General features: G+C 56.9%; 4 protein-coding genes across 4 annotated transcripts in view; all 4 read left to right on the forward strand.

The window, feature by feature from the left end:
• Window positions 1–189, forward strand: part of LMJF_26_1980 (conserved hypothetical protein) — a gene marked incomplete at both ends in the record, with an annotated part of 621 nt that extends 432 nt beyond the window's left edge. The window contains one exon of the mRNA XM_001684152.1: window positions 1–189. This exon is cut by the window's left edge and continues 432 nt beyond it. Coding sequence (XP_001684204.1) covers window positions 1–189 — 189 coding nt within the window.
• Window positions 190–5,263: 5,074 nt separating this feature from the next.
• On the forward strand, window positions 5,264–5,944 carry LMJF_26_1990 (conserved hypothetical protein; the record flags this gene model as incomplete). Its single annotated transcript, XM_001684153.1, has 1 exon — window positions 5,264–5,944. One exon carries the CDS (start codon window positions 5,264–5,266, stop codon window positions 5,942–5,944), a length of 681 nt encoding a protein of 226 aa, XP_001684205.1.
• Window positions 5,945–8,435: 2,491 nt separating this feature from the next.
• LMJF_26_2000 (conserved hypothetical protein) lies at window positions 8,436–9,473 on the forward strand (the record flags this gene model as incomplete). The annotated part of the gene is made up of 1 exon (XM_001684154.1): window positions 8,436–9,473. The coding sequence occupies one exon, from the start codon at window positions 8,436–8,438 to the stop codon at window positions 9,471–9,473; it is 1,038 nt and encodes a 345-aa protein (XP_001684206.1).
• Window positions 9,474–10,812: 1,339 nt separating this feature from the next.
• LMJF_26_2010 (conserved hypothetical protein) lies at window positions 10,813–12,996 on the forward strand (the record flags this gene model as incomplete). Its single annotated transcript, XM_001684155.1, has 1 exon — window positions 10,813–12,996. One exon carries the CDS (start codon window positions 10,813–10,815, stop codon window positions 12,994–12,996), a length of 2,184 nt encoding a protein of 727 aa, XP_001684207.1.
• Window positions 12,997–13,570: the final 574 nt, after the last annotated feature.

A 13,570-nucleotide genomic window follows, 5' to 3' on the forward strand; every position in this document is an offset into this window, starting at 1 on the left:
GACATCCGGGACGGCGCGTCTGTCATGGCGGATGAGGCGAGACGGCTCAAGATCAGGATGAACGACTGTATGGAGGTGACGTTCATCACTTACAGCGGCAGCCGCGCACGTCAAAAAGCGATCCACATGGCGCTCCAGCAGTACAGCTTCCCCAAGACTTGTCAGCGGTACACGACCTTTGAGGCGTGAGGTACAGGTAGACGGCCGCGCGCACACGCGCACACACTTTCATCCCCGTTGTACTTGCGCTCCTCTCTCGCTCGCTTCTTCCCCCGGTGTCGCCACACACCGGCAACGGGGTAACGGAAAGGAGGGCGAGAGGGAGGGAGAGAGACACGCAAGCAGAGGCTCACACCTGGCGCACCGCAACACGTGACCACGTGAGTGCCCGGCGATAATTCAAGCTACCCCACCCACCCACCCGCTGACACACCGAAGGAGAAGACTGAACACAAGGACCCCTCGTCGTGTGCGGTGCGAAAGGGAAACCACGCTCAGCTCTCCATTGTGCTGCGGCAGAGCAAGGCGCGCACCCAAAGCAGAAAAAGAAAAACACAAACAACGGCGACGATTGGGCATGTGCGTGCGGCAGTGTCGAGGTGACGGTGGTGGCGGGGGAAGACGAAGCGAACGGCGGCGGGGTGGCGAAAGATGGGTGCGCGACTACGGCAACGAAGCGGGCGCGTGTGTGGGCTGGTGGTTGGGGGGTGCGATGAGGGTGATGGATGGAGCAAAGATGACGATAGAAGAGGTGGCGGCAACTTCGGCGGAGGAGACAGAGAAGGAGCAAGAAAGGAAGAAGAAGCCCCCCCCCCCCCCCCGAAAAAAAAGGAGAAGTGCAGCGAAGTGCGTGCTAATCAGCGTGTACCTGTGACATGCGGAAGCGCTTCTATTCGAGACTGTAGTATGGCGACTCTTCCATACCCTTTCCGGTCCGTTTCTATTTCTTCGGTGTTTTCTTTTTTTTTTTTCGTCTTGTGTCTCTTCCAATATTTTATGCGCGCGCACACATATATATATATATATATAAGCACATAAACATAAATGTATGCACGCATGCATGTTTATGTGTGTACACTAATTCTCTCTGCTTCGCCTTCATGCCGGCGAATGCGTTCACCTGCGTGTGTACGTTGCCTTTCCCTCACTCTCTTGCAGCCACACTACACACGCAAACACACATGCACTTGCTGCCTGCATCGATATGTTTTGCTGTAGCGTGGATTCGTTTCCTTTTGTTCTTCCTTCTTTCCCTCTTCACCTTCGCCTGCCACGTTGCCCGGTGGTGCCGATTCCGCATCCTTTTCATCTTTCTGGGTGTTTGCCTCTTCCTGTCCACATACTGAATGCCGTGGTGTTCTTCTCCCATTGTCTTTTTCAATCTCTTCCTTCTGCGCGCTTGTGTCGGAGTCTGTCTTGGTGCGCGCGTAGCACTTCTCTGTCGCGCTGATCCGCCTCAGATGAGGGGTCTGGCTTCTTCCATGTGATAGCACCTCCCCTCTCTTCCTATCTTCCGCAGTGCGCGCGCGCACACACACACACACACACAACCGTATCAGCACCCGTAGCCGTCACTGTGGCGCGTAAAGGCACGTACAGAAGCGAAGGAAACCGGAGAAAAGTGGATTGCCTCCCCCCCTCCCCTCTCTTCCCTCTCTCTCTCTCTCTCCTGCACGCCCTCTGTTGGCTCCTCGTTCTCTTTTCCTCCTCTCCCCCTTTTTTCACGGCTTTGTGCTTGCCTTGTGCACCCCCTCTTGTTTGCCCCTCCTTCTCCCTGCCCCGCGTAGTAACGAAACAACAGCTGAGAAAGGAAAGGAGGGGGAAGAAGGACAGGCACTCGTAAGCGCACACACAATCAGCGCACAGACCTACAGAGTGACCCATGATCCCTTTTCGGCTCCGCCTTCTCAGCGTCCCCCGTGGGTGTCGGCGAACGAAGAAAAAAAAAACAGAGAAGTGCCAGGGCGAGAGACGCCACACCTCCTGGAGCAACATCGAGGGCGGTATACACGAGGGACAGCAAGAAATAAGACGAATCGCGCACGATGCAGTGGCAGCGCTGGACGGAACTTACCCTCATTCACATTCTGGCTTGTTGTACGCCTCGCCAATTTGTGTCGCTGTGCGTGCGTGCTTGCGTACACGAGGGCTTCCTTTTTCGTTCGTTCTTCTCATTTTTCCTTTGTCTTTTCATCTCAAGTACTTCCAGTTCTTCTTTGCCTCTGGTCTTTGTTGTGCCGTGTGTGTGTGTGCGCTGTGTGTGTGCGCTATTCTTGTTCTCCAGTAGCAACTCCCACCCCCAGTGAATGCATCTGCGTGTCTTGTCGTGATGTATGTATGTGTATGTGCGTGTGCGTGAGCGTGTGCGTCGGTGTTGCTCGAAGCAGACACACACACACACACACAAACATACATACACATACATACACACACACACATACATCACGACAAGACACGCAGATGCATTCGCTGGGGATGGGAGATGCGCACATGCACGTACGTTATATTGATACGTACCACAGTGAAAACAAGAAAAAAGTGGCTGAAAGCAAATGCCGATGCCAAACAGGGAAGATCACGACACTGCAGAGCAGGTGCTCTCTCTCTTTCTCGATTACTCTTGTTTTCTTGTCTGTTGTCGTTGTTCGGCTCGTCTTCGACATACTCTTTCAACTGTTTTTCCCACGACTCCTACCATTGCTGTACCGTTGTCATTGATCTGTGGCGTACCAAAGCCGCAGACGGATAGGCAAACGCAGGCACCATCTCGATGATGGCGGATGTGTTTGTGTGTATGCGCACATGTGTTGTGGTTCGTCTCATTCTTTCATCATTATTATGTATGTATGGGTGCTATTTCGGTTGGCAGAAAATATTCAGTACACTTCATGCGCACCTTTGTGCAACTTGGTGCGTCTCTCATTTTGCTTTCAGGTGCTTGTGTGTGTGTGTGTACTGAGTTGCTTGCTTGCTTGCGTGCGAGAGAGGTGGGAGGCAACGGCAGGCGGACGCTGCATGTGCGCGCACGGGCTTGCAAGCTCAACCCCCATTGCGCACACCACCTCATTGTAATCATATTCCCTCTCCGCCGCCGCCATCACTGCCACCTGTAGGTGCGGGAGGAGAGGAAGCGAAGAAACCAACATCAAGAAACTGAAAGACGAAGAAAAAGTGTAAAAGGACCGTGCAACACACAATCATAAACCACTCGCGCACACGGGATACGATCACATGTGATGCTATAAGTGCGTGCGGTGGCATTGTGGTCGCTCGCTGTGCTCTGTCTCTCCTTCGTGTTCTTGTTCATCCTCTCCTGTCATTCTTTTTATTTTATTTTGTGTGTGCATTGTTTGCGTTTTGGTCACGATCCGTCTTTTCCCCCTTGTTTTCTTTCATGCTGTGGTGGTGGTGGTGTCTTTCGTCGTCGTTCGCTGTTGCATGCATATATATATATATATATATATATATATATATATATGTAAAGTTTTTTTTTTTGTGCTCACGCGCAATGATGCCGCCATCATCACCGCCCTTTCCCCACTCGTCTTTTTTCTCTTTTCGCCTTTTTTCGTGCCCTTGAGGGGAGTGCGGACGCGCTTAGTTGTTGTTCTCTCGTCTCTCCCCGGCGCCCGGGAGTGGTGGTCGTGCGAGTCTTCTGTTTGTTTCGTAAAGGCCTGCCTGCCTGCCTGCGTGCGTCTCCCGCTGTCTGTCTGTAGGTGTACCTGTAAGTACATATACGTGCATGTGTGTGTGTGTGTGTGTGTGTGTGTGTCGGGGCATACGTGCTCGCTCGGTGTAGGTGCGTGTGACTGCTTGTGTGCGCCCCCCTCCTGCCCACTTCATTCTCTCTTCCCTCTCTCTTCTTCACCTCTTCCACTGAATGTGTTCTTGTATGCATCGGTGCTTCGCAGATTCTTGCTGTCCCCCCCCTCATCATCAAGACTGTTCTTCGTGGCGTTTCCCTTGCGCCCAGTCCCTACTAAGACCGCTGTTGGCAACGATGAGCAGCATCCTCATCGCTGTGCATCTCCCACCCACTCTTCCCACCCCTCCTTTGTTTTCTTGCGTGTGCGTGTGCGCTTGTCTGGCTTGTGCGTGGTACCGAGAGCATCAGCAACAACAACGAACCCCAAGTCGAAAAGGCTGCTCGTGGTGTCGGGGGTGATGGGCAGGGTGGATGGATGTCGTCGCGGAAAAAAAAGGGCAAGAGGCGAAACAAAAGCTGGGGCTGGGGAGGGCGCGGGGGGGGAGGTTGGCGGAGGGAGACAAAGAAGGAGGCAGGCCAGAGCGAGTGGGCGCGGATAAAGGATGAGCGGTGGTGTGGTGTGTGCGAGGCAGAGGCGAAGGAAAGGACCTCTGTGTTTATATATGCATATGTGTTTATGTACAGCTATGCAGTGCGGGGCGTCGTAACAAGCATCGCGCGGTCTTTCTCTTCATCTGAGATAGTCCAGTCAAGCCGCAACCGACAAGAGTGAGCGAGCGAAACACACACACACACACACACACACACACACACACACCATTCCTTTTCCTTTCCCGCACAAACGCACACGGAGGAGGATAGCCAGCTGGCAACAGCGACACCAGCGACGAGGCAGGCGAAGGCGAGAAGAGAAAAACAAGCAAAAAATGAGCGTCGACATTTTTTTTTTGCGTTGCTTCCAACAAGAGGTTAGCAGTATAGCTGTGAAACGGTATCATCATCATCATCATCATAGGAACGAAAAAAAAAGAGGCGGACGAGGCAGGCGCAACCAAGGGCGCAGTTAGGAGCGCGTCGGGCGTGCGCGCTTCTGGAGGCGTTGCTGCTCTGTTTGTGGGTGTGCGTGTTCGAGCAGCACAGAAACAGCCATAGAGAACGAGGGGCGCACATGTGCTGCACAGTGAAGCCATCGGCGCCGAGGGAAGTTCGCGCGTTGCCTCTCTCCTCTCTCTCGTCTCCATTCTTCGTGCACATCAGCGTCTCTCTATCTCTTTCCCGTATACGCCTCTGTCCGCGCACGCACACAAAAATAAGTTGCCAAGCAGATCATTACGAGAAAAAGAAGGTAACGATACAAGGTGGCACCGAGCTCACTTCACACACATTGCTACATTCATGACTACGCATACACGCATACGCGTGCTCTTCCTCTTCCGCGGCCTACACCACTTGTATCCTTAGCAAGGTATCCACTCTCATTATCAAGATTACCAGCATCTCCATTCTCTTCCCCAAACCCAACAGGATCGCAACTGTTTCCCCCCGCCTGTGTGAACCATGCCCGCGTCTGTGCACAGCGACGACAGCGAGACCCGCAGGAAGACTGCCCGGAACAGCGACGACGATAGCGGTGATCGCATCATCGACGGACTCCGATACCCGCGTCCGGAGCGCCAGATTGATCAGTTTGGGTTTGAGCTGACCACCCACAGCTTGCACTTCCACGGCTGTGATTGGGATATCCCGCTGACGCAGAAACGCGATGAGCTGACGAAGGCCTTCATGCAGGATGCCGCTGAGGCTACAAACGAGCCAGAGGAGAACATCCGCAACCTTCGCTTCATTGTCACACCGACACACCTCGACGCGAAGTTCACGGTGCGCCACAAGGTCCACGTGTCGAAGGACAAGGTGCACAAGATGCTCTCTTCCTCCAAGTGGATGCTTGTGAAGGCGCTGTATGAGCCTCGGCAGAAGATGCGGCGGCCGAATAAGCCAGCCAAGGCCCGCGCCGGCCACAGCGGAGCCCAGGATGATCAGCCGATGCTTGGTTCGAACCGACGGACACCTTCGCACAACCTTAGCTTCTTTGGTCGCGCCAACGTCGGCGCCGAGGGCCCTGAGTTCGAGGACCACGCCGACGACAGCGAGGAGCCCGTCGCGTACGAGCATCAAGTGAGCGCGAAGACGCGGCGCACGACAAGTGGGCTCTTCATCTCTGTCGGCCTTGCTGCATAGAGAAAGGTCAGAAGAAGGGACAGACAACGAAGGGGTGCACTTGACGAAAAAAGAAGGAAGAGATGGATGGCGTGTGAGGGAGAGGAGGTGCCTGCGAATGGATCCGCCTTCACACACACACACACACCGACGTACTTCCAGACGCCCACACGGTGATGCATTTGTGTGTGCGTCTTGGTGTCTGTCTCTCCTCTGCCTGCGTGCTTGCTCACTGATGAATGCTTCTTCTTTTTTCATTTCATTTTTTTTCCCGTCTCTGCCCTCCATTGCTTCGCTCTGATTGTTGGTATTTAGCCGTGCGTCCTGCAGCAAAGACGAGAAAGGGTGTACCTCACTTCTGTCCCCCACCTTCTCCTCTCTAGCCCATCTCGTCCGTGCCGTCGTTGCCCCTTTCTTTTTTTGCTGTCCTGGCTGGGAAGGTCGACCCGACCTCCCCCCATCCTCTCCTTTTCCGTCTCTCGCACGCGATTCAGTGCCGCGTCGCGTATGTGTGCGCGTGTATTTCTATTTCTTCGCTTGCAGTGTACCTGACGTCTATTCCCTGTGCGCTGCTTTTCACGTGCGTGAGAGTGTGCGAGATGCTGAGGGACGCGTCGCAGCCGTCCTTTTTTGCTCTTTCTTTCGTCGTTGCTTCTCCCCGATCATTTTTTCATTCCTGTCCTACGCACATCCTCCCCTTTCTGGCTCACAGGAGCTGGCGCAGGCATACAAACACACAGAGTGTATCGCCTGACGCTCTTCCATTACCTGGCCTCTCCCTTCCTCGTTTGTCGACAGTGCCACCCCCCTCAACACACAGACACCAACTAATACCCCCCCCTATATATATATATATACTCGAAACTCAGGGCTGTGCTACTCGTTGCACAGCAGGACCAGCTTGCACCTCTGATTTCCACAAGGTGAATAAGCATAGAAAGCCGCCTCAATGTCTCTGTGTGGTGCGTATTTTGCACGCGCTTCTCGCCTATTTTCTTTCCCCATCTCATTTTCTACGCGCGCGTGGGCGTGCTTCGCTTCGTTGTGCTTGCATGTCTTCACCACCCCCTCCCCTACTTGCCGATAGTGTTCTTGGCTGCTGTTATTATGGGTGTTATTGTGACTAGGTGTTGTGTGGAGTCGTTGTCGTGCTGTGGCGGAGTAGTTTACCTCTCTCCCTCTCCCTCAGACCTGTATTGCCTCTTTTTCTCTTGTGTCTGCCATTTTGTGGTCGCCGCACGTCGCGTCCCCCTCCCCCCGTGGACTCCGTCACGGACTCGCGCTCCCTTCTGCTACGGCTGCTTTCCTTTCACGCATGGGAGGGTTTTCACCTTTGGCGCGATGGTGCGTGGGCGCGCGCCTCTGCGGCGTTTGTTCTTTGGTTCGTCTTCTTGTGTTTCCCTCATTTGCTTTATGTGTCATTGCGTCTCTCATCTCTCGCACGAGTCGTGGTTTTGAGGGTGGCGGGTGGGATGACGCCTCCGTGTGTCGGTCTTTCCCCTCCTCGATGTGTTCTGTGCGTGCCTGATACGCACCCATGTGCACAGGGAGCGAGAGCGAGCGAGGGCCCTCATAGATACGCGCACACCCGCTCACCCCCATCATGCACAGCCACTATATTGCTTGTCTGCCGATCGAAAACGACAGAGAGAGCAGCTGCACAGTCGTGAGGTATAAGAGAGGGAGAGGGGCGACAATGCGCCCACTCTGCCGAGTGTGCACGCTTCCGCGCGCGCACGCGACTGAGAGAGAAGGGGTAGGGGTTGCACGGCGTTTCGTGGAGGTCGAGGAGGACGAGGACGTGACGACGTCACCTTTGCATGATAGTCTTTTGCCTCCCGTCTTCTCACGCGGTCGCTAGCTGCTTTTTTTTTTCGCGCTCTGTTCGCAAGCAGACGTGTGTGTGTGTGTGTGTGTGGAGATGCTGCTACCATCTAGCGGGGCGTTGGAAGGCACTCGCGGGGTCGGTGCGCACATAAACGTTCGCATCCACGCAGCGGCCGCGTTTCGCTTTATGCGCGCGGCCACACCAGCGCCCGCCATCGACGAGCCCCGTAGGCTCGTCGCACCACTCCTCTCCTTCAGGGAGGGGGCTCTTGCGCCTACCGCCACTTTCCAACCTCTCGCTCTCCCCATTCTTCTCCTGCGTACACGTCCATGGTGGCCGATGAGGCGTGTGCGCGACCTTATTCAGCACACACATGCATGGCTGCACTCACGCACACACAGCGCATATCCAACCACGCACTACGTTAAAGCAGAGGGTGACGCCGCGCACAGAGGGCGACCGTCGACCACCCGCAGCACAGCAGTACACGGTAGGTATTCGTGCACCTTTTCGCCGTATCGTATTCTCCGCCCTTCGCTTGCTTTCCTTGTAGCGTACAAAAGCCAGTTTTCGCGTTTGCTTGTCTCGCACACTCGCCGCGAGGTCCGTGACAGGTTTTGTGCCTAGGTGTCGGCGTGCGTCGAGGCGTGCACCCGCGCAGTCACTTGTGCTCACATCAAAGCAATGCAGCAACTTCAAGCACGACTCTCTGACAAGCTCAATGAGCTGACGAAAGACTGGACAGCCGAGCAGCGGAAGCTCTACGGTGCGGTCGCCTTGACGGCTGTCGTTGCCTCTGGCGCCACGTTGATTGTTGTCAAGGTGATGCGACGGTGCTGCGGGGCCGGCAACGACGCCACCCGCTCGGAAAGTCATTCGAAGAGCTCTGACATCTACGAGAGTGAGACGGCGGCGCGCCAGTACATGGAGTTCCACTACACGCCGTCGTGCGAGAGCTACACGCAGCGGCTGCGCTCAGTGAGCGAGGCCTACGACTTCCCGACGCGCGTTGCTCACAAGTTCCGCACCTACATGCAGCCAGGCAAGCGCAAGCTGCGCGGGCTCGACATCGGCTGCGCAACAGGGGCCTCGGTGCTGGAGATGTCCAAGGTGTTCGACGGCGGCGTCATCGGCATAGATTTTTCGGAGGTCTTCATTCACCTCGCCAAGGAGGTGGTGAGTCAGCCGACCTCAGGCAAGAAGGTCACCTACACCGCCCCTGTGCAAGGCGAGATCACGGAGAAGCGCGAGCTGGAGCTGCCTCGCGCGGTGCGGCCAGAGCGCTGCGAGTTTTACGCCGGTGACGCCATGAACATGTTCGAGGAGGACGGCAAGATCGCAACTACGACGTCGCGCCTGTACCCCGACGTCAAGTACTGGCAGGCAAAGAAGGGCGAGACCTTTGACGGCGTGCTCTGCCTTAACCTGATTGATCGCGTGCCAGACCCGCAGCGCCTGCTCAACAGCGTTGTACGTCTCCTGGCTAAGGATGGAATTCTCATTCTCGCAGACCCGTACTCGTGGTGGGAGGATGCGACGGAGAAGTCACGCTGGCTGGGCGGCCGCAACGACGACGGCGTGCGCAGCGAGGATGCAGTGAAGGCGGCGTTGGGGGGCAAGTTGGAGCTCCTGAGCGAGTCGGACGAGGCCTTCCTCATCCGCGATCACATTCGCCACTATCAGCTGGGGTTCTCCCACTGTACTGTGTGGCGCAGGAAGTAGAGTTGTGGCGTGCGAGCGAAATGAGCGCGATTGCCGCTATTGAGTGCAGCTGGCGCACTCTTTTCTTTCTCTTCTTTGGTGCTCTCGCACTCTCCCTCTTTTAGCAGTTCAGAAAGAGGTTTGTGGAGAACGGGCGCAGGGAGACGACACACACACACACACACACACACACACACACACGCACATACACACACACGCAACATCTTCACCTGCGCCCACGGACTCACACGCGGCCCCCTCTCTTTTTCCACTCGTGATATCGTTTGTGTTTGGTTGTTGTTTCTCGTTTTGCCACGCTAGTCTCTTGGGCACCTTCACACGCGTACACACAAATATACACGCACATAGTTTGTAAGCTCTTCTTTGTTTTCTTTTCGGTGTCTGCTGTGTGGTGAGGTGCTACGTTGGTGGGCGCGCCTCTTTCATGCCTTCAACCCGCCTCCGTCTCCGCCTCCTATGTCTCTGTTGTCCACTACACCCGTGCGGGCGCGCTTTACTGCTCGCATTAGTCGGCAGCACACAGCGAGCATCTCTCGTTGGTGTTGGTGGTGAAATGAGTGGGATACACGGGCGGCATGCAGTGCGAATGGCATGAGGAGGATTTGGAAGGAGGGGGGAGGGGCATTGCTGTGTGGTGATGAGGCGACATACATGACGGTGAGCTCCCTCCCCTCCCCTTCCCGCGAAAACACACACACACACACACACATATGCATGCACACAAGACGATCAGATATGTCAAACCGAAAGAGGCAAAGACAGGGGCAAGCGACCGCATGGACGGAGCAGACCCCTTGCACTCGACCACTTGCCCGGGCGATGGCACTTACTCTCTTTTGTCCGCTTGTTGACATATGTGCTCCCGGACAGTGAGGGAGGCTATATGCGGCACACGCAGCAAGGCGGCTGAATTCGGCACCGCTCTGGTGTGTCTCTCAAAACGCAGCCGCCACGAAGCGCGGCCTCTGCGGCGTGTGCAGTGCCGCGGTGCTTCTTTCCAACCTTGGAAAATGTAGCAAGGCGCGCGGTCTCTGCACCCTTTACCTCTTCCTCTCTTTGGGCGTTCTTCTGTCTCCGCTGTCAACGCCTGACTTTGCGTGTGATGCCTTTCCCTCCTTCACCTCTTTCACTTATTCCGTTCACAACACCCTCTTCGCCGTCTGCTGGCGAGTCTCCTCCCGTCCGTGAAGGGTTCCGGAGCGACACCATAGAAGCGTGACGAGACGGGGCTGCCAAGCCGCCCCCCTTCCCCACCCTCTATGGATGCCGCCCTAAGCGATACAATCGAGGAAAGAGACACACGCCCACATACGTGCTTACACGTAATCACAAGTTGCCCATGACAGATCTGTCGGACCGGCAGTGGCGGGCGCTGGCGCAGGCTTACCCCTTTTACCTTGCCGGCGAAGTGGGTGTCGGAGGCCTTGCTAGTGACCGTTCGCCGGATCGCCAAGCTGGTCTGACTGAAAGCGAGCTTGCGGCTACGTCGCTGTCGTCGAGTGACGAGTTTGTGCAGTATGTTGTGCCACGAGTAGCGAAGGCTTTTTCCGAGGAGCTGCAGGCCTACGAACGGGCCAGCGGCTGTGGCGGCCAACCAGCCCATCCCAACGGTGACAGAGTTTGTTGCGCGTCGTCTCGGTCCGCAGCAGAGGCTGTGGATGCCCTGCTCGTGTACTTGTTTGACTGCACCACCTCGGCGCTCTCGCGAGGCTCATCAACGAAGCAGCGCAGACCCGTCGCGTCCGCATGCTTTGCGTCGCTCATCACGCCCCTCTCACGCCGCGAGCAACAGCTGTTGGGCCTCTACCACCGTAAGCAAGAGCAGTACACCTACGTATTGAGCACTCAGCAACAACTGCTTGCGGCGTCCCAGCTCGCCGTGCAGGCGTTGCAGGAAGTGAGCAGTTCCATCCTTTCATACGCGCAAAGAGGCGCGGGTGCGTCGCAGCGGGGAGCGGGGGAGAGCCTGGCCGCCTCCACTCGTGGGAGCGTTGTTTTTCCTGGCGACCAGAAGTTATCGGTATGGTCACCGCTGACGCGCGCAACGGCCAGTGGCGATGGCAACTCTGCCGGTGCGGTACAAGCCGCGTCCTCATCATGTGCCCCGACTGCGAGTGGCGCGAACAGCTGTGATGCCAGTCGTGCCTTTACGAGCGCGCTAGCCAACGTTCCGTACGAGAGCCACCCACGAGAGACGCCGGCAGCGGCGTGTGTGTCAGTGGATGGCTCATCCGTAGTCAGCACTTGGCGAGACTCCCCTTTACTTCACGCCTGCGCCGATACCGCACCGCTGCTAATCGCCATGAGCCGCTGTGCCGGCTGCCACGAGGCGGGCGGTGATCTGCTCATCTGCACTCAATGTGAGGAGATGCGCCACGAAGCCTGTGGCGGGCCGCACCCGCCAGAGCCCGGAATGGCCGGGAAGAGGGTGTCCACTATGAGCGTCTGCAAGCGGTGCGCGAACGCGCTGAACTTGTCCAGCAGCTCGTCGAGCCTTCGCAGCACCACCTCCTCTAGCGAGCGAGCGGAGCTGGACAAGTACTTCAGCTCTGACGACGACGTCAGCAGCCTCTCCGGATTCATCGTGAACACCAGCGATGATGATGAGGCAGAGGAGGACGACCAGAGCGCTGAGGACGACGGTAGCAGCGATGTGAAACGAGCCAAGGGCACTGAGAAAGGTGAGAAGCGGCAGAGGCAGCATCAGTCAAGGGGCGCGTCGGCACCACCGCGGAAAGGCCAGCACGCCAACAAGAACAGGAAGCAGAGGTCTGCCGCAGGTGCCACAGACGCAGCGTCCGATGTGTCGTCGGCGTCTTCAGCCGCCTCGGGGTCATCATCGCGGATTTGGAGCCGCTCTGCGTCGCTCGACCGCGCCCTCGCAATGGCTGCAAAGAGAAGGAGCAAGAAGCACGACTCAGCCAATAAAGTGCACGCTGTTGATAACGAAAGTGTTGCTGGGGCTTCGGCACCGCGGAATGAGGGTCACGAGGGGCAGCGACGGAAGCGACGCCGCGCGCGCCACGAGGATGAGGAGAGTGGACGCCGTCTGCACAAGCGGAAGCGCCCTGCTGCTGAGGCCAGTGATGCCTCTTCACTGACGTCGAGCACGTCCTCGGGGTCGTCATCGTTGTCGACCAAGAAGGTGCGGCTGCTGAGGCAACCGAAAAAAAAGGCGTCTTCACAACACCAGAGCAACGCCCAGGTGCCACCGTCACCGCCGCGGCAGGAAGACGCGAGGCGGGTGCCCACGTGTGCGAGTAAGGAGGGCACGACGCACTCGCCTGTAGACCGCCGCCGAGCAGAGCCGCCGTCGGCTCAGTCGCGTCATTTAGCGGTTCTGGAAGATGAGGAAGAGCTCAGCGCGCTCGGCATCGCTTCATCTTCTGCATCCGGGATGCCGCCGCCACCGCCACCGTCGTCGTCGAAGCGGCGCCAAAGCTGCAGTGCTAACCGAAGTGGTGGCCGCAAACGCCTCATGAACGCTGCTTCGTCTTCGTCCTCTAGCGACGACAGCAACTGAGGAGCGGCTGATGGTGGCAATGACGAGTTCGACAGAGCTGGTTGCCACCTCCCGTGGGGGAGCTGAGAACTAGCCTCGCTTGCCCAACACGCGCATCCCACGCAGGCAGATACGCGCACCCGACCCTCGTTGCGTGCAACATGAAGCGGAACTACAGAACTGCTCGTTCGGTTTTGTCTGGACGAGTGTCGTGCGCTCACACGGGATGCTCGGTAAACCATAGTGTGGGTGTGGGTGGGGTAGGCTGCAAGTGTCTGCCGCTGTGACCCCCTTTGGTGGATGCACGCCTCCCACGGTATCGGCCATTCCACACCCTGTCACTTAATCGCCTAAGCGCATGTGGAGAGCCGACCAGCACTATCTCACATGAACAAGGAAGACTGTCTAGCGTCAGCACCGAAGGGAGTGCCTCAGAGGCGAAGCAGAGATAGCGCATGCGTTGCGGATGCGCTCGCGCCGCTCCCGTACCCTTCTTGACGGCCTGCCCCAGGTGACAGCAGCCCATCGGGTCCGTAGAATGAGCTGAAGCGCACATGAGAATGGCACGCTTCTATGCAACCTTCCCCTTCATTGT

The sequence above is a fragment of the Leishmania major genome, chromosome 26, assembly GCF_000002725.2.
Source record: "Leishmania major strain Friedlin complete genome, chromosome 26".
Taxonomy (NCBI): Eukaryota; Euglenozoa; class Kinetoplastea; order Trypanosomatida; family Trypanosomatidae; genus Leishmania; species Leishmania major.